At 45.8% G+C, this 20,830-nt stretch overlaps 1 protein-coding gene across 6 annotated transcripts in view; it reads right to left on the bottom strand.

Annotated features, from left to right (window-relative positions):
• Positions 1–6,760: 6,760 nt before the first annotated feature.
• LOC133380482 (acylamino-acid-releasing enzyme-like) overlaps positions 6,761–20,830 on the bottom strand; it is a 57,991-nt gene continuing 43,921 nt past the window's right edge. For all 6 annotated transcript variants that reach the window (XM_061617825.1, XM_061617827.1, XM_061617830.1 and 3 more), the window contains one exon: positions 6,761–10,095. In XM_061617825.1, the coding sequence (XP_061473809.1) occupies positions 9,942–10,095 (154 nt within the window). In that variant the 3' untranslated portion in view covers positions 6,761–9,941. The remainder of the gene's footprint in view (positions 10,096–20,830) is intronic.

Genomic DNA, 20,830 nt, shown 5'->3' with positions numbered 1-20,830 from the left:
TTGGGTAGATCAGTTATAAAATCCATGGAGAGATCCTTCCAGGGTTCATGTGGGACAGGTAGCGGTTGTAACAGTCCTGCTGGTTTTCCTGTTTGTGTTTTTGTCCGCAGACAGACAGAACAGGACTTTACATAGCTTTCAATATCCCTACGCATTTTAGGCCACCAGAAGTCCTTGGCCACGTTCTGAATGGTCTTGTAAATCCCGAAGTGTCCCGCTGTGATGGAATCATGGCACTGGCGTAGGATTCTGAGCCTTAATTCTCCTTCTGGCACATATCTGGCTGTTTTGAACCATAATAGTCCATTCCTCCAGTGAAAGGTTACTTCTGAGTCTTGACTTTGTCCCGTCTCCTGCCCATATTTTAGTACGTCTGCATCTTCTTGTTGTGCCTTTTTGAGTTCCTCTTCCCACGAAGACTGGCATGATCCCAACATTAATTTCTCTGGCGGGATCACGTACTGAGGCTGGTCCTCGGATTCACTTTCTTTGTACTGTGGCTGGCTGGATAAGGCATCAGCTCTCTGGTTTTTGGCTTGGGCTTGGTAAGTGATCTTGAAGTTAAACCTGGTGAAGAACTGGGACCATCTTATTTGTCTCTGGTTCAGCTTTCTGGCAGTTTGGAGGCTTTCCAGGTTCTTGTGGTCGGAGCGCACTTCGATCTGATGAGGGCCCCCCTCTAGGTATTGTCTCCAGTTTTCAAAAGAGTCCTTGATGGCCAGCAGCTCCTTCTCCCAAACTGTGTAATTCTTCTCTGCAGGCTTTAACTTCCGAGAGAAGTACGCACAGGGGTGCAGCTCCTTTCCTTCTTGGTCTAATTGCAGAAGGACCCCCCCTGATAGCAAAATCTGAAGCATCTGCTTCCACGATGAAAGGGCGGGTCGGGTCAGCAAAGTGCAGAATGGGCTCGGAAGCGAACCTTCTCTTCAGCTCCTCAAAGGCCTGGGTGGCATTCTCTGTCCATTGAAACTTCTTCTTTCCCCTTAAACAGTCAGTCAGAGGAGCTGTCAATTTGGAAAACCCTGGAATGAACTTTCTGTAATAATTGGCAAACCCCAAAAACCGTTGTACATCCTTTTTGGTGACGGGTTGGCCCCAGTCCAATATACAGCTTACTTTCCCTGGGTCCATCTCCACGCCTTCCGCTGAGATTCGATATCCAAGGAAGTCTAGAGACTTGAGGTCAAATCCACATTTCTCTAATTTAGCATACAGGTGATTTTCTCTCAGTCTCTGCAACACCGTCTTCACATGCTGGTCGTGGTCTTCCTGGTTCTTTGAGAACACCAGGATATCATCTAAGTAACAGATTACATATGTGTCCAACAAGTCTCTAAACACGTCGTTCATGAATTTTTGAAAAATTCCTGGACTTCCACAAAGTCCGAACGGCATGACCAGGTATTCATACTGTCCGTAAGCGGTCAAGAACCCTGTTTTCCATTCATCTCCCTGCTTCATCCTGATCAGATTGTACGCTCCTCTCAAATCCAACTTCGTGAAGATTTTTGCAGAGCGCAGTCGGTCCAACAACTCTGAGATCAGGGGCAGCGAGTAGCTGTTGGGGATGGTGATCTGGTTCAATGCGCGATAGTCGTTACAGGGTCTGAGTTCCCCCCCTTCTTTTTCACAAACAATAGTGGCGCTCCAGCAGGGGATTGTGAGGGGCGTATGAATCCTCGTCTCAGGTTTTTATCCAGGAATTCCTTCAGGGCCTCCCTCTCAATCTCTGTGAGAGAGTAGATTCTCCCTGATGGAATGCTGGCTCCTGGCACTAGATCAATCACACAGTCGTAAGGGTGGTGGGGGGGTAAAGTCTCTGCCTCCTTTTCATCAAACACATCTTTGAATTCTTCATACTTTGGCGGCAGGGTCACTTGCTCGATCTTTTGCACTGCTCCCGCTAGGGTGTTCTTGATTCCTTCAGGTTGACAGTTCTCCTGGCAATACTGTGAGGTGAACCACACCACCGCCTCCTTCCAACTTATTGTGGGTTCATGCTTTGCTAGCCAGGGCATTCCCAGAATCACCTCAAAGTTCGAGAGATCTGACACGTATAGTGAAATGAACTCTTCGTGCCCGGGGATTTGAAGTTTCACTTCCTCCGTGGCTTGTGTCACCCCTCCTGACTTCAGGGGTCTCCCATCGATAGTCTCCACAGCTAGGGGAGCGTTCAGTTTCCACCGGGAAATTCCATGACGCTTGACTAACTTTACATCAATAAAATTTGTGGAGGCTCCACTGTCAATTAAGGCAGTGGAATTAAACACCACTCCTCTGGAAGTTGTAATCCGAATAGGCAAGACCAACACACCCTTTGAGGGAGGTTGGATCGTTGGGGGGCCTTTATACAACGCTGCCCCCAGTCCACCGGGCTGCACGTGGACTGGGTGTTCTAGTTTCCCGACAGCTCAGCTTTCCCCCCTTTTAGTCCACAGTCTCTGGCCACGTGGCCCGGCTTTGAACAATAAAAGCATAAATGTTCTCGGCGGCGTCTTTCCTTTTCTTCTTCCGACAGTCTTGGCCTAGTCCCTCCCTGTCCCTCAGCTGCATTACCTGCCATTCCTGCAGAGGGAAGGGTCTTGCTGCGAGATGCCGAGGCTGAGTATCTCGGGACCTCCTGCTTCCTTTCCAGGCGCCTTCCTTCCATCCGGTGATCTATCTGTAGGCATAGCCGGATGAGCCCTGGTAGGTCAGCGGGGGGGGAGGTCCTGGCCAACTCATCCAGGATTTCAGCATTTAATCCACTCCGGTACATAAACATCAGGGCGGCGTCATTGTAACCAGTTTCCTGGGACAGAATTTTAAAAGCGTTAGTGTACTCGGAAACAGTCCCTTTAGCTTGCTTCAGAGCGCCTAGTTGCCGCGCTACTGTTTCAGCTCTTTGCGGGTCTTGGAACATCTCGGTCATCTCCTGTATAAATCCTCTGTACCTTCTTAAGACAGTATCTTTTCTCACGAGATACGGAGTCACCCATTTTGCAGCTTCTCCCTCCAGGAGGCTAATCACGAAGGCCACTTTAGCCCCATCGTCTGGAAACTCCATGTGCCTGACATCCAGATATAACTCACATTGAGCCACGAAAGTTGCCAACTGATCACTTTGTCCCGCGTATTTTGGGGGCAATCCAATGGGAACCTTTACTGCGGCAGCTGGAGGGGCTGTTTGCATCTGGTCTATCGTGGCCTTCAAGGTTTGATTACCCGTCTTCAGCGCCTTGACTGCTGCTAGCAGGGCTTGGACATCCATCTGCAATTCAGCTACCTTAGTCCTCAAGAGTTTCACTTCTTCCGTCTCAGAAGTGGGGTTCGTCCCCCCCGCTGCTCCCTTTGACATCTTGTCCCAGTCAAGTGAAGAGAGCGTTGAGGGTGATTTAGGTGGCTCTGTCAAGCTGTCAGGCCCAGGATGCGACTCAGGAACCAGACCAGAGGTTGTAGTTAATTCGTGTTTTATTAATGTCCAACAAAGACTGCGCTTTCTCATGAAGCAATACAGGGATACAGGTCCTGCGACATTGGGAGAAAGTTGACAGAGCAAGGGGCTGCTTCCCGCCTGTTCTTTAAGAAGGGGCTAAACGGGCGTGCAATCTTTCGCTCCTCCTTAACTCCCCCTCAGGTACTGCCCGCCTTCCCCCCTTCTCTCCTGTCTTTTCAACCGTCTGCGTGTGCGTGGTGAGGGGGGAGGCATCACCTCCTCCTCTTCTGAAGTGTCCGATTCCCCTATGGGTGATAAAGGAGGAGCTGAGGGTAAACCATCTCTCCGCCTTTCTGCTGTGATCAGCCCTCCCTCTTGCTCTGAGCTGCGGAGAAGGGAGGGCCTGGGAATGTCTGGGGGGGATTCTAAAACTTCAAGGCTCTCAGGCTCCCCATTGCTAGGCAACCCTATCTCTGGCATGTCCTCTGTTTCGGCTTCGCTCCACAGAGGGTAAGTTCCTCCCTCCTCCCTCTGCCAGCCATTTGAATCCTCTTCTGACAACCCCCCAGGAGCCCAGCTCATCCTCCCGACACTTGGGTACCCAACTCATACACATTTCTTTTATGCAAATCCTTCCTATTACCATTCTTACGTTCTTACTTCCCGGGAAAACACAAGCCTTACACACCTAGGAGTTTGACCCGTCCCTGGGCGTCCAGGTACGGCTGGTCTCGCACAATCAATGGCGTTTCCTTAGTCAATAACCGTTTCTCTTTTTCTCCTTTTTCGCAAGCGCGTGACCGTTCCCCCCTGAGGGCCCCTCTCCTGGATCCTTCTCTTCCGTCTCAGCACTTGAATCGGAAGAGACTTGTTTCCGCGCCGGCCGAGGAGCCCCGCCTTCGGGGCTGGAAGGCGACGCTGGCGCGGAAAGCATAATAGAACGACTTAAAATCATTCTTCTATTTGAGTCATCCTCAGAAAAATAACTTGGAGGGGGGGCTTCACCGGTCAAAGATCTGTCTTTCAGCATTGTAAAAACCCTGCAATCTCTGCACTCCCATCTGCCATAGGAGCCAGAAATGCAATTAATCTGAATGTTTTACCTCAATCCGCTCCCCTACTCCTCTTAAAGGAACGGGTTTAAAGGAGCCACTCTTTGGCTACCGTTCACCCGGTGCCAATACTGCAGTTACCCGCGGTCTCGCTACCGCACAGAGCTCAATCATCTTTCTCTTTTTCAGGCCTCTCTTACGCACAGGCAAGTCCTCCTCTTGCCACAGCATACACATTATTCCCAAAGGGCTGTCCTTTACCGGCACACTCCCTTTATTTCCCATGATGTCTGATAGCGGGTTTTCCTCAACTGTGCTTTATCCCCAAAGTGTCAAAGCCGCCCGCTTTTATTGATAACCAAGAAAATTCTCTCGTGGCGCCTGTTATCAAATTAAGGGGTGCAATGGCAAAAAGGGGGTCCGCACAAGGGATCCCGGACGAGCCCCCAATTGTTAGGTCCAAACCCAACACGCAAGTCGCCCTGTCAACCCCAACTCGCTTATTACACCCGGGAAGAGTGCGGAGTTGAGTGCAAATGAACCCACTATCAGAGATCAAGTAACACGAGACAAAAACCTTTGCAAAGGGGACCCAATACTTACAAGCCGAAGCAGGCCAGCATGGGAACCTCGTTTATTGGTGTTCTAGGGTTTATATAGGCTTACCCCGAAGTTTACAATATCGGGCTCACGTCATAAAATACAAAAGAAGCAAATGCTAAACATTATAGCTTTGGGGTATATGCAAGGAGGTAAAGGGGTACAGGGGGAAGGATTAAAGTGGAAACATCAAGACTATCTCTCAGACTCTATGTCTGCATACTTCGCATGTCCTTGAGATAAGCACTTTGCATGAACCGATAAAGAGAAGAGAAAAGGGGTGGCCGGCTGCAACCGGGCGCCCCATGAGTAGGAGACAGACATGAAAATTACTATGCTTGCATATCAAAGGGTTTCACAAGTCAAGATCTGTGGGGCAGCGGAACAACTTATAACATTTCTATGCAAGGCACATTTATAACAATAAACAAGGTCATAGGCATGGATGTGATATGAGAAACACATAATAGTGAAGTTTCCAGCTCAAACCGGCTTTTATTATTCGAGCCACTGGAATGTAGGTAAGGGTCAGGTCACCAGGAAATAAACCGACATTTTATATCAAAAGTCAAATAAAGGCCACTTTGGTTCTACTTCCCATGATGCTCAAGCTGGTTTAGGTAAGGCAAGTGAACTTATAGATTTTACTGGCACTGGGGGTTTAAGTTCAATCCTAACAAACATAACAGAGATACAGACACAGGGACCATCAACTGTGGCAGAAACAGAACCCTGCTCTGTCCACGTATTTACTCTGGCAACACTATTACAGGACCTAAGAATGTCGTCCACAACATCAAGGGTTCATTCACTGGCTTACCTTCCAATGTGATATATACTATCATCTGCCAGCAATGCCCTTCTGCATTCTACATAGGACAAGCAGGCCACTCTGTAAGCAAAAGATTAAATAGATACAAAGCTGGCCTCAGAAACTACAATATTCAAAAGCCAGTGGTGGAACATCTTAACCTTCCATGACACTCTGTAAGTCACCTTAAAGTAGCCATCCCAGAGAAAAGGAACTTCAGAGGGATACTGCAATGTGAAACCACTAAATTGCAACACATCAAGGAGTTTCAGTACTATCACTTGTGAACTGAACTGAGACAAAGGATTCTTAGCATATTATATGTGCTTATCACTGCCAGAATATTAAGAAAAGTCTTTTCTGAATGATCACTGTTAAATAAATAATTATCACTGTCTACATTTCTTCACTTCATTTCCCTCTTACTTCACTTTTTACAATCTCCACACCTAAATATGTATATATGTAGTTGCAAAACGGGATGCATAGATTTGTCAGGCGTTAAGTTGCCACAAGATTCTTTGCTGTTCTTATTACTTGTTGCAACTTGTCAAATAAAAACCTTGTTACCTTCTGAAATACGCGCCTTATTACAATCAAACATTTTCCAAGCCTGAAGAAATCTGTTAATTTTTACTTCCCTTCTTTCACTCTTACATAGCACATAAGCTTTATTACTGCATATTCCTAAATATTTCATTATTATATTTTGTACACCAGTCTTGCAGCTATAATCATATAAAACATTAATTCCCTTAGCTGTACTTTGATTTTTTTTCTTAAGTAAAAATATAACATGAAAAAACGGCAAGAGCCAAATTTAGTTTTTATTATTTATTTATTTATTGCATTTGTATACTGCCTCATAGCCGAAGCTCTCTGGGAGGTTTACAACAATTAAAAACATTAAAAACAAATATACAAATTTGAAAACACATTTTTAAAAAGCAATTTAAAAACACATACTAAAATGCCTGGGAGAAGAGGAAAGTCTTGACCTCACACCAAAAAAATAACAGTGTTGGTGCCAGGCGCACCTCATCAGGAAAATCATTCCATAATTTGGGGGCCACCACTGAGAAGGCCCTCTCCCTTGTTGCTAGCCTCCCAGCTTCCCTCAGAGTAGGCACCCAGAGGAGGGCCTTTGATCTTGAACGTAGTGTATGGATGGGTTCGTGTCGGGAGAGGCGTTCCATCAGGTATTGTGGTCCCAAGCCATGTAAGGCTTTATAAGTTGAAACCAGCACCCTGAATCAAGCTCGGAAACATACAGGCAGCCAATGCAAGCGGGCCAGAATCTGTTTTATATGTTCGAACCTTCTGGTCCCTGTTACCAATCTGGCCGCTGCATTTTGCACAAGCTGCAGTTTCTAAACTGTCTTCAAAGGCAGCCTCACGTAGAGTGCATTGCAGTAATCTAGCTTGGAGGTTACCAGAGCATGGACAACTGAAGCCAGGTTATCCCTGTCCAGATAGGGGCGTAGCTGGGCCACCAACTGAAGTTGGTAGAAGGCACTCCTTGCCACCAAGGCTACCTGAGCCTCAAGTGACAGAGATGGTTCTAGAAGAACCCCCAAGCTACGAACCTGCTTATTCAGGGGGAGTGCAACCCCATCCAGGACAGGTTGGACATCCACCATCTAGTCAGAAGAACCACCCACTAGCAGCATCTCAGTCTTGTCTGGATTGAGCCTCAGCCCTCATCCAGTCCATTGTCACAGCCTGGCACTGGTTTAGCACATTGACAGCCTCACCTGAAGAAGATGAAAAGGAGAAATAGAGCTGCATGTCATCAGCTTACTGATAGCAACGCACTCCAAAGCTCTGGATGACCGCATCCAACGGTTTCATGTAGATGTTGAACAGCATGGGGGACAGAACTGACCCCTGCGGAACCCCATACTGGAGAGTCCAGGGTGCCGAGCAATGTTCCCCAAGCACCACTTTCTGGAGGCAACCTGCCAAGCAGGAGCAAAACCACTGCCATGCAGTCCCTCCCACTCCCAACTCAGCCAGTCTTCCCAGAAGGATACCATGTTCGATGGTATCGAAAACCGCTGAGAGATCAAGGAGAATCAACACAGTCATACTCCCCCTGACTCTCTCCTGACAGAGGTCATCACACAAGGTGACCAAGGCTGTTTCCGTGCCAAAACCAGGCCTGAAACCCGACTGAAATGGATCCAGATAATCGGTCTCATCCAAGAGTGTCTGGAGCTGTCCTGCCACCACTCGTTCAAGGACCTTGCCCAGGAATGGAACATTTGCTACCAGCCTATAGTTATTAAGATTTTCTGGGTCCAGGGAGGGTTCTCTTCAGGAGTGGTCTCACTAACGCCTCTTTCAGGCAGCTAGGGACCACCCCCATCTTGCAGAGAGGCATTAATCACTTTCCTGGCCCAGCCGGATGTTCCATCCCTGCTAGCTTTTATTAGCCAAGAAGGGCAAGGATCAAGCACAGAAGTGCTTGCACGAACCTGTCCAAGCACCTTGTCAATGTCCTCAAGCTGTATCAACTGAAACTCATTCAAGAAATCGGGACAAGGCTGTGCTCTGGATACCCTGCTTGATTCACCTGCTATAACACTGGAGTCTAAGTCCTGGTGGATGCTAAAGATTTTACCCTGGAAGTGCCTAGCAAATTCATTATAGTGGACCTCAGATGGTTCTACCATGTCCTTGGGGCCAGCGTGTAATAGCCCCCGGACAACTCTGAAGAGCTCCGCTGCGCGGCAGATTAATGATTTGATAGTGGCCGCAAAATATTGTTTTTTTGCTGCCCTCACTGCCCCTAAATACAGCTTATCATAGGCACTTACCATGTGTAATTGCATCCACCAGGAGTTCGTCTCCATCTGCACTCAAGCTGTCTCCTATATTGTTTCATTGCTCTCAGCTCTGGGGTATACCATGGAGAAATCATGTCAACTGCCCAGGTCATTTCTGTATTCCACAGTTCAACCAGGGTTTCAACAGGAGTGCCAGCCCTATCAGCCGGAAAACTCCCCAGAGCCCTTTGGAAACCATCCGGATCCATTAGTCTCTGGGGGAGGACCAACTTAATAGGTCCCCCACCCTTGCAGAGGGGAAAAGCCGCTGTAGGTCTAAACTTCAGCAAGCAGTGATCTGTCCATGACAGAGGGACTGATGTAAGGCCCCCCACATTCAGACCACCATCTCCATGTCTGGAGTATGCCCTGCTACATGTGTTGGGCCAATGGCATATTGGGACAGTCGCATGGTTGTCATGGAGACCATGAAATCCTGAGCCGCCTCGGATAAGGTGGCCTCGGCATGGATGTTGACATCCCCCAGAACAAACAGTCTGGGGGATCTCAACAGTACACCCAAGACCACCTCCGTCAGCTCAGCTAGGAAGTCTGTTGGGCAGCGGGGTGGGCAGTACACCAACAGAATCCCCAGTCTGTCCCGCTGACCCAACACAAGGTGCAAACACTCCAGACCAGTGGTCACATGGACAGGGTGCTTGCAGAGGGAGATGGAGCTCCTATAGACCACAGCAACCCCTCCTCCCCGATCCCGAACCTGTTATTCCAAAATCTGGTATCCTGTAAATAAACAAACCAAAAGACTATTCAAATTGCCTTGGCTGAAGACAGTGCCCAGCAGAGCCCTATGGCAGAAGTTACAAGATGCAATACAAATTCTTAGAAGTCAGCTTTGCCACCAGGATAAAGTTCAATTACACAGTTGTACTGTGTGCTCTAGATCTTCCCAAAAGGACCTGCATCATAGCCTTGCACGCAGAAGGTCTCAGGCTCAATTCATAGTATCACCAGCTAGGGCTGGAAATGTCTCCAGTCTGAAACCCTGGAGAGCTGCTGTCAGTCAGTAAATACAACACTGAGCTGAATGAACCAATGGTCTGACTCAGTATAAGGCAGCTTTCTAAGTACCAGCAGCACAGCTCCATCTTTTAGAACCAAGAACATGCTGAGGAAAAAGAGAGTCCTGTCAGGGATATAAAATTAGGATCTATTCTATCTGGTAATCTTCATGCAGCAAGTGATGTATCTCCACAGACTGGTTGCTTCTCAGCATTTTAGACCTCTGATGTTTTAGCTGCCTGCTGACTTTCAGCATCTGCGGATTCCTTAGAAAGGTGATGTATCATCCACTGTGCACAGTTCAAAAAGACTGCTGCTCCAGCCTCTACTCCACTTATAGCATGATTCTCTTCTGGATACCATAGTAGCCTGCAAAGGGAACAGCCAGAAATTATGTTAGACAAGTTCCTGTGGACTATTTTGTTACTGTCCTAAACAAAGACGCCCATGTTCTGTTGGGATAAGCAAGCTTGCATGCTTTTAATAGGGAGCTGTCCCTTCTAGCCAGAATTTGGGGACACCTCTATGCTTGTTTACTGTGATGTACCTTTCTATTGATAGGTGTTATTTTCCTTTCTTCTCTTCCTCTTCTTGTATAAAGGATGTTGTTCTCTTATTAGCGTAATTCTCCATTAAGCCACAGGAGAGAGAAGCCTCTACAAGCTTCTCTGCCAGATGTTCCCTAGCATGGACTAAATGTACTACCTCTATCTTTTCTCTGCAAGCTAGATCCTATGTTTCCTGAACGTATGAAAAGTTGTGAGTAATCACTCTTAATACTTTTTACCAAAGAAGACTGCTCTGTTGTTTTTATTCAGCTAGTCTATGAGGGGAAGGTGGGCGGGTTAATTCTCATTCCACTTTGCAAAATATATGCTCTGCTAAGAAAGAGAACTACTGAACTGTTTCAATTTCATTTTAAGCCAAGTATGTACCTCTTTTCCCTTCTATGAACTCCATTAGCCCATTTCTTTATGTGTAAGGACACTGGGCCTGCCTCCACGACAGCCTCATCTCACCCTTGAGGTTTTACCCTGACCTTCTCCACTCTCTAAGCCCTTTGCTCTCCCTCTGAGAGTTGGGGGGGGTTATGTATTTACGTAGGACAAGACTATTTAATGACTATTCAACAGAATAGCTAAATGAAGTCTTCACATGTAAAGAAACAGTCTCAGCCTCCTGCAGATGGACAGAATGAGTAGGCCAGGGGTCACCAACCTTTTTGCACCAGTGGGTACATTCCATATTTTGAAAGTGCTGTGGGTGTCAGTCACAAAATGGCTGCCATGGGGGGCATGGCATAACACAAAATTAGAGAGTAGTCATGGTGAAGCTTTCTTGATAATTGTAATTCTATAGTAAAAAAGACTTAGCCATACAGCTGTTAAAAAATCCTGTTTTTCTCAATGCCAACCCTCAACCCCAAAGCCTAGGCTGCCATCCTGTGCTCGTTTACCTGGGAGTAAGCACTGTTAAACACAAAGATACTTACTTCTGAGTAGACATGTATACCATCATACTTTAAGTTAACTAGACAATGAATTCTTAATGAGTGCCTGGTCTTCTGCTCCTCCACAGCAGGAAACAGGCCTAAGCCTTTTGGGGGGGGCAGGGGGATTATTTAACATGCACCTACTCTTACTGTGTTGTGGTATTTGCAGAAAGAAACTTCTAGGGACCACACCTAATCTCAGACGAATCCACTACAGGAAGGACACATCTGGTTGCTAGGGAAACAGCAAGGGTAAGCTACAGAGATTCTAAGGACTAGACAAAAAGACAGAGGCAGGAAAGATGCACTACAGGTGAGGTGAACACAGCAGCTCTTTAGGACCCCTGAGATTCCTATTGCCTAGTGTCCAAAAAACTAACATTAATCAAAGTTCTTCACTCATTAGCTAAAAGCACTGCTAAGCTGGCTCATTTCACATTCATTTCTTAAAAGGGTACCTGCATGCATTGCTTCACAACCATCTTTCTAGGAGGCTAGAGATTTGCTTAAAAAAAAAAAAGCTCAGTGTATGGAGCCCCTACTAGGGGCACCACTGAAGGCCTTTGTGGTGCCATGGCACCTGGGGGTCTGGGCTGGTGACCCCCAAGCAGGCTGTCATTTTCATGTGCAGTCTGTTGGCTCCTAGAACCAACTGGCTGACTGCTACTTGATGGAGTCTGAAATTATTACTAAAGTAGATGAGTTTTTTTATCATACAGTGCTATTGCATTCTTGGTAATGTTTCAATCTCTGCTATCACTCTCATCCTAAATCCCTTTTTTCTCTAAAGAGATTTGGAGGCCACAAAATAAAGATACATATCTCAGGAGGGTGCTTCTCCACCAGTGCATGTGTGGAAGTATTGAGCAACAGCTCCTCAGATGTTATGTATGCCTGCTATTTCTTTATGCTCCCGCAGAGAGTATTAAGGATCTGAGGCCCATTTACCTCTCTTGGAGTCAGTATACCTCTGTATACTGCCTGTCCAGCCACTTACACTGTAAGCACACAGAATTGTTTGTTGCTGTTTTTCTTAGAGCTGTCCATTTCATTGAATATATAATCAGGGATAGGCAGTCAATGGGCCTCCACATGTTGCTGGATTACATCTTGCATAATCCCTGACCATTGGCTATGCTACCTGGGACTGATGTGACTTGGAGCCCAATAGTGTCTATGAGGAATGGAGGTTTTCCATCCCTGATATATAATGCTATGAGGTCTTATTATTGATTGCATTATCTAAAGGATGGGGATTTCCATCCAGCATAATGTTGAACTGTGTGTGACATAGCAACCTAGGGTTAATAGGAAGTCCCCACCTCTAACATCTAGAACCCCACGAACTTCAGCAGTGACACACATCACTTCAACGTGTACACCTGTTAGCAAGCTAAGCTGTATTGTGGCAATTTCCAAAAGATGTATCAGATCCAATAGTGTGGGGATGGAGAACCTACATCCCTCCCAGATGCTGTTGGGCTTCAACTACATCAGCCCAGCCAGCATGGCCAACAGCCAGGAAAGAAGTGATTTTAGTCCAGCAGCATATGGGGGGACACAGGTTTCCTGTTCCTGCAATAATAGGTCAAGAGAGTGAAGGGTCCTAAACACAAAACTCTAAGGCTGCATCCCTTTAAAAATTGTTTGGAAACAATTCCTTAATTGTCCTCCTCAAATAGAACACAAATAGCAGAAGGTTCAGCAACATATCTATTGTACAGAAAATGCTAACTTTTATTATCGCAATATGTATCTAAACAACCCCACTACCATACTGCTGATGTTCATGCTCTAAACCAAGGGTGGCTAACTTGTGGTCCTGCAGATGTTGTTCGACTCCCATTAGTTTTTGTTACTCTTTGGTTGCAGAACAAATGTCTTCTGTCAACACAGGAGGGAGGCAATGTAAAAATTAGACTTTTCACTAATTTAATATAAGGTACTGTCCTGTGCCTATTTGATCCTCAGCTGCAATTTCAGCAATGCAAATGGAGAATGGATTCAGTTACCATTGTGCTAGATTAAAGGCACATATTTGCATTTCCTGTTCTGTAAAAGAGCAACAAACAATTCTGTGTGCTTTTTAAAGATACTAAAGAAACAAGAACCTATTATAATTTGACACCTTTGCAATCCTATGCACGCTAACCTTAAAGTAAGCTCACTGAATATAGTAGGATTGGACTGTATGCGTCCCTTGAGTCAAAGATATACTTCAAACGTTCTTAAAAAAATTATAACGTAATAGCAACAACAAAACTTCCATCAATAACAACTAGCACCACAGAGCATGCAGCACATGACCAGCACTGGTTTCCTTCAGAAGAAACTTTTTGGTTTCTCTGCTTCCACAAAAGGATAGCAGGGCTTCTCCAGGGTCTATGGCGATTAACACATCTGCTATGGTTGTTAAAACTGCTTGCTAAAACACCTGCATTTTCTCACGTTCCTAACAAAGGTTTAGGAATGCCAAATTGATACAAAATTGTTCATCCTGCACTTTAACTTGCACAGTCATTTCTCCAGGCTCCTCTCACTCCAACCTTTCCTCCTGCACTTTCTCTTCCACAGCTGGCACATATGGGGTTAAGAAATCTATCGACAGCTGCTCTTCTCCAGCCTGTAGTTCACCTTTCTCCAAGGCCTTTTCTTCCTCCTGCACTACTTCTTCAACAGCAGGCACACAAGGAGCAGAGAATCTATGAGAACCACCTCTTCTCCAGCTTGTACTCCATTTTCTTCCAAGCATCTTCCTCTTCATTTTCCAGCCTGTCCTCCTTCAACTCTTGGGGCTTTACTTCCAGCTTTCTGGTGTCTTTCCCCCTGGCAGGCTCCTGAACAATCAAGGTCTCTTCTTCCTCCTCCGCTACTGACTGCAGCTTCTCACAGTCCAAACCTTCCAGCTGCCCATCCACTTTCAGGATCTCTTTAGCCACCTCAGTCTGAGTGCTCTGCAGCTGAACTTCCGGGTCACTCTCGACCCCTTGTACTGGCTGATCAGGCATGGCTCTCACTTCCTCACATGGGGTCTCCTTTTTCTCTCCAAAGAGGCTTTCCATTATCTCCCCCATTCGTTGCCAGTGCTCCTGGCACTCTCACTGCCTTTGCTGTTGGTCCTCCTGACGCTCTTGTTGCCTTTCCTGCTGATCCTGCTGCATCAATTTTATCTGTTCCAGGAGGGTTGCTGTTTCTCCCTCCATTTTAACTCAGACAGACCTTGTTCCCAATGCTTCTTCCAGGAAACTCAATCCCACTGCTAACACCAGTTTGCGCACCACTCCAATCTCAGAGCGATGAGAGATTTCCAGGGGTCCTTGCGCTTACCAGGGGTTTGGTTTCCTTGGAAAGAAGGTCAGCAGAGACTGTGGTGTCTTTATGAAATGATGTATTAATTTACACACATTCCAACCTGAACTTAAGATGGAAGGGTTCAAAGCATCAACAGTCCAATAGATCTTGCCTTTTCCATTACGCTTACAGGAGGCACCCTGAAGCTATGGCACAGAGAGCCAGTCTCTCTGCCTGCCTCCAGTTCCCAACCTTTCCTTGGACCCAACTCAAAACACAAGCCTCTCCTTGGCCTCAGGAGGGGGGGGGCTCTCCTGAAGAGTTTTAATAACAATAGGATCTCCCTGGCACTTGACAGACCCATTAACTCACCTGGCCACTGTATTAGATTAACAAAAGGGGACTCATCTGACCAGTGGAGTGGGATCTTCACCCCCAGGTGCAGGGTTCCAAATCAGAGGCTGGAAGGGGATTCATAGAAATCATCCATCTCAACCCCAAACCCATAACAATATAAATTAAGGTCAATATATCAGCAAGATGGAGAAACTTTTGGAATGTCCCTCAGATTTAAGAGCAATTAGTTTGATGTGCAATTTTAGATAGCTTAGGGATTATTTAATAAGAGATCAGATTGTGCTGGGCATAAAGAATCCTGAATTGTGAAGATGTTTGTTGGAGGAACCTAACTTAACATTGGACAGAGCTATGCAGTTGTGTCAAGAAGCAGCACTTCAGAGTGATGGAGGAATCAAAGGTAGAAGTGGTTGTGGAAAAGAACGGCAAATATAAAGATCATGCAGTCATTAAAAAGAAGTTTCAGTCGCCTGGATCTCTCTGTAGACAGTGTGGTGGAATGTATGTTTCAAGAAGTTGTCCAGCCTATGGAGCAACATGTTTTCTCTGTAAAGGACAACATCACTTGTAAGGTCTCGGCTGTACGAGCATTGTTCCCAGAATTGTTAGTGCTGGGTGACTTCAACGTACATGCCGAGGCCGCTCTCACTGGAGCCCCTCGGGATTTCCTGGAAACCATGGCTTCCTGGGAACTGCACCTTAGTAATATTGGGCCCACCCATGTAGCCGGTCATACTCTTGACCTTGTGTTTGTCCTGGGAGAGGAGAGAAGAGGTCTGAAGTTGGGAGTGGTTTATTCCACCCCTGTGTCATGGTCAGATCACTACCTGGTAAGCATGAACTTCTCGATACCATGCCCCCTCCGCAGGGGCACTGGACCTATTAGAATGGTCCGCCCCAGGCGCCTGATGGATCCGGATGGATTCCTGACTGCGCTTGGGGAATTGGAACCTGCTGAAGGTCGCCCAGTTGAAACCCTGGTGAAGGAGTGGAATGATGGTATCACCAGGGCATTAGACTGGGTGGCTCCGAAACGTCCTCTCCCCCTGAATAGAACTCAGCTGGCACCATGGTATACACCGCGGTTGCGTAGTCTGAGACAGGAGGTGAGACGACTAGAACGCCGGTGGCGGAAATCCCGCTCCGAAGATGTCCGGACACAGGTTAGAGCAGCAGTAGCTGCCTACCAGGTGGCAATAAAGGCAGAAAAGAAGGTTTTCTTTACTGCCTCTATTGCGTCCGCGGAGTGCTGTCCCAGGAGGCTGTTCCAGGTGGTCCGAAGCCTGGTCGGTCCAGTTGCTCAGGAACCCTTGGAACAGTCAAAGGCCTCCTGTGACATATTAGCAAAGCACTTTGCTGATAAAATCGAACACTTATGGAGCTTGATTCCATGCGCCGTGGATACAGTAGATGAACCAGAGTTGGCCAGTTGCATACCGGTAAGTTGGGATCGGTTCCAGCTTCTCCCTTCTGAGGATGTGGACAAGGTGCTTACAACTGTGAAGCCTACCACTTGTCTGACTGATCCTTGCCCATCATGGCTCCTTATGAGCTGCAGAGAGAAACTGGGCGAGGGGATCAAAGCGGTGGTAAACGCATCCTTGGAAGAGGGTGTGATGCCATCAGCTTTCAAGGAGGCAATTGTAAAGCCCATTCTGAAGAAGCCCTCCTTGGATCCCCAAGTTTTTAATAACTTCTGCCCAATTTCGAATCTACCATTTTTGGGCAAGGTCATTGAGCGAGTGGTGGCCAACCAGTTGTCGGCACACTTGGATGAAACGGATTACTTGGATCCATACCAATCGGGTTTCAGGACTGGTCACGGAACTGAAACAGCCTTGGTCGCTCTGGTAGATGGTTTGAGGAGGGCATTAGATAGGGGAGAATTCTCCTTTCTTGTCCTCCTCGATCTCTCAGCGGCTTTTGATACTGTCGACCACAGTATCCTTTTACATCGCCTGGAGGGATTGGGAATTGGAGGTACTGTATTGCAGTGGTTCCATTCCTTCCTCTCCGATAGGTTTCAACAGGTAGCATTGGGGGAGGAGGTTTCAGACCCTTGGCCTCTCAATTGTGGTGTGCTACAGGGTTCTATCCTCTCTCCCATGCTATTTAACATCTATATGAAGCCACTGGGGGCAATCATTAGGAAATTTGAGCTGCAATGTCATCAATATGCAGATGACACTCAGCTCTATCGTTTAAATCTTCACCAGAGTCGGCTGTGGAGACCTTGTCCAAGTGCCTGGAATCCGTGAGTGGATGGATGGGAAGGAACAAGCTGAAACTGAACCCTGATAAGACCGAGGTGCTGCTGGTGGGGGACAAAGGAAGGTTGGGAGAAGTTGACTTGAAGTTCAATGGGGTGAGTTTACCCCTGAAGGACCAGGTCCGCAGCCTTGGGGTTGTACTTGATTCCAGGCTGTCCATGGAGGCTCAGATTTCGGCAGTGAGCCGGGCAGCCTGGTATCAACTACACCTCATACGAAGGCTGCAACCCTACCTTCCTGTTCATCAGCTCCCAATGGTAGTACATGCCCTGGTCACCTCTCGTTTGGATTACGGTAATGCGCTCTACGTGGGGTTACCCTTGAAAACGGTCCGGAAACTACAACTTATACAAAATGCGGCGGCTCGACTACTTACGAACAGTCGCCGCCGGGATCACATCACACCAGTGTTGTTCGATCTACACTGGCTTCCAGTTGTTTTCCGGCCCCAATTCAAGGTGTTGGTATTAACCTTTAAATCCCTATACGGTCTCGGCCCAGTTTATCTTACGGAGCACCTGCAACGCCACCAATTATGCCACCCGACAAGATCAGCCACACAGGGTCTTCTCTCAATCCCGCCAACAAAAACAGCCAGATTGGCGGGTACTAGAGAGAGTGCATTCTCAGTGGCGGCCCCCATCCTCTGGAACTCCCTCCCACAAGATCTACGGCACACCTCTTCCCTAAATACATTTCGTAAAGCCTTAAAGACCTGGCTCTTTCAACAGGCCTTTGGGATTTCCGGGGAGGGTTAATTACTAGATTGAATTGCCTCCTACTGTATTGTATGCTGTATTGTTTTATACTGTTTTTATATTGTACTATTGTATTTTATTATGCTGTGTTTTAACTGTTGTACGTCGCCTAGAGTGGCCATAGGCCAGATAGGCGACACAGAAATTAAATTTTTTTATTATTATTATTAAGCAGAAATTTGCAGGTAAAGTGGCTCAACTAGTGAATAATGTGGATGATGTGGTATGCTTGCAGGGAGATGGGGTTTTGCTAAGATCATCTGGAAGAACAGCTGCAAGGTTTGCTACAGGAGCTAGAGGAGGAAAGGTCATAGAAAAGTCAAAATCTAAGCTAGACTGGACTAGACTACAATTTACAGATAAATGGTTCTGACATTTTTATTGGATACTGGGGCACACAAAAATATTACTACTGAAACAGTGTTTGGCTGTTAAAGCGTGGTCTAGAAAACATGCAACATTCTGTTATTTTGCAATCATACACAGGAAACTCTATTGAACTCAATGGATGTTGTTGGTTGCAAGTTTGTGTGGGAAACAAACTTTTAATGTGAATTTTCATACGGTACCTGGAAATGGGGTTTCAATTTTGGGATTAGAAACCTGGATGGATTTGCTGTGAGTTCTGTGCATGGTCAGAAAATTGAGAATTTCCAACTTTTTAAAGGCACAGGGAAACTATCTAAGATTTACAAAATAGAGTTATGAGTACCAAACTATCATGTGAAACACGCCTCAGAAGAGAACGATTTTCTTTACAGTTCACTCTGAAGAATGAGTTAGACAGATTGATTCAGCTAGATATTATAGCTAAGGCTGAGCACTCAAGAGATGGGTGAATTCATTGGTGGTAAGGAATAATAATAATGCTTTTCATTGTGAATTTAGATATGAAACATCTAGTCCAGGATATCATCAGATGAATGAGTTGATAGAGAATAGTGTCAAAATTATTAAACAAATATTATTTAAGGCTAAAGAAACAAATATTGATGTTTGCTTAGCTTTATTCAATTTCATGGCAGCCTCTTTACATTTTCTTCTGCAGAGTTGCTGTTCAGTAGGAGTCTTTCATATTTAGTTGTCAATAGTTGATGATATGGGACGTCATGATCAAATGAATAAGAGGTTTAAGTGAGCATGTTAGAAGAAACTACTATGATGGGGGGCAAAGGTGTTACCAACATTGCATGAAAATGATGGAGTGAGACTGTGTAACGAAAAATGTTGGAGTAAGGAAGCAACAGTAACAAAGCAAGTAGCATCACATTCTGTGATAATGGGATTGCTTACAGAAGAAATCAAAGACACAACTCCAGAAAATGGAGTTTTAGACCCTTCGAAGGCCCACTGTGAATTGTTTGCAAGGCACCTTGAGGGTAAAGTTGCTCGCCTCCATAGCAATCTTGATGCCTCATCCACATCTACTGTGAGATGTTCAGTGCAACATCTGCTGCAACTTCTTGGAAAAGGTTTCAGTTGATGCGGCCTGATGATGTGAACAAGGTGCTTGCAATGATGCGGTCAGCAACGTGTTCTCTCGACCCTTGAGGTTGGTCCACTGCTGAAAGAATTGCACTGTCTACCTATTAGTTCAAGGTTCTAGTTTTGGTGTACAAAGCCTTATACAGCTTCGTACCAGGATACCTGAAAGACCGTCTTATCCCTTATATACCCAGTCGATCACTGCCCTCTGTGGGTGAGGGCCTCCAGCAGATACCATCTTATCAGGAGGTCCATTCTGTACAACATAGGAAACGGACCTTTAGTGTAGTGGCACCTACCCACTGGAATTCCTTCCCCTTAAATATTAGACAGGAGCAATCTCTGTTATCTTTTAGGTGCCTACTGAGGTCCCCTTTCAACAAGCCTTTTAGGTAGAGATCTTCTCCCAGTCTGTGTCTGTGTTGGAATTGCTTTTTAATAAGCTTTTAAACCTTCTTTGAGCTTTTAAAAATGTTTTTAAAGATTTTTTAAAATATATTTTTAATGGTTGTTTTGTTTTAATATATTTTAAGGTCTGTTTTTATGATGTGTTAAAGTGTTTTTAGTGCTTTTGTTTGCCACCCTGGGCTCCTGCTGGAAGGAAGGGCAGGATATAAATGTAATAAATAAATAAACTGGTGTCACCACCTATTTCTTTAAGGAGTTAGGACTACTGGACTGAAAAGATCTATCTTTGGTATTGAGAAACAGATTGGAGCAACAAGGTACAATGGAAAGACAAGAATCTGAGTTAAGATATTCCACATTCAACAGAGTACCACCAAAATGTTTAATTGATTATGATACATGAAATAATTGTTTAAGTAGCTAACTTAATATGCTATAATACCTTTTTTAAAAATATTGGCTGTGTGTGAGAAGATGTAATATATATCACTGTATCTTGAAGATGAATGGGATCTTAAGAGCCTACATACATAAGAACAGCCTGCTGGATCAGACCCGTCTACCAGCCTGTTCTCACAGTGGCCAACCAGATACCTGTAGAAAACCTGCGAGCAGGACCTGAGCACAAGAGCACACTCCCCTCCTGCCGTTTCCAGCAATTGGTATTCAGAAGCATACTGCCTCCGACTGTGGAGGCAGGGCACAGCCATTGTGGCGAGTAGCCTTTGATACTCTTATCCTCCATGAATTTCTAATCATCTTTAAAGCCCTCCAAGTTGGTGGCCATCACTGCCTCCCTGGGGAGCGAGTTCCATAGCTTCACTATGTGCTGTGTGAAGAAGTACTTTGTTTTATCTGTCCTGATTCTTCCAGCATTCAGCTTTACTGGAAGTCCACTGAGCAAGTCAGTTCAGTTAGTTTGTCAGTTAGAGAAAATTAAGTTCAGTTGATTGTGGCTGTGCTTTTATGTGTGCTTGCTTAATAATAAACTATCTGTTCTAAATTACAATATTGACTCTGAAACTTCATACAGAAGACAACAC

The sequence above is a fragment of the Rhineura floridana genome, chromosome 3 (genome assembly GCF_030035675.1).
Source record: "Rhineura floridana isolate rRhiFlo1 chromosome 3, rRhiFlo1.hap2, whole genome shotgun sequence".
NCBI classification, from domain to species: Eukaryota; Metazoa; Chordata; class Lepidosauria; order Squamata; family Rhineuridae; genus Rhineura; species Rhineura floridana.
Note: the sequence above shows the minus strand (reverse complement) of the source record. Positions and strands in the feature narration are given on the sequence as shown.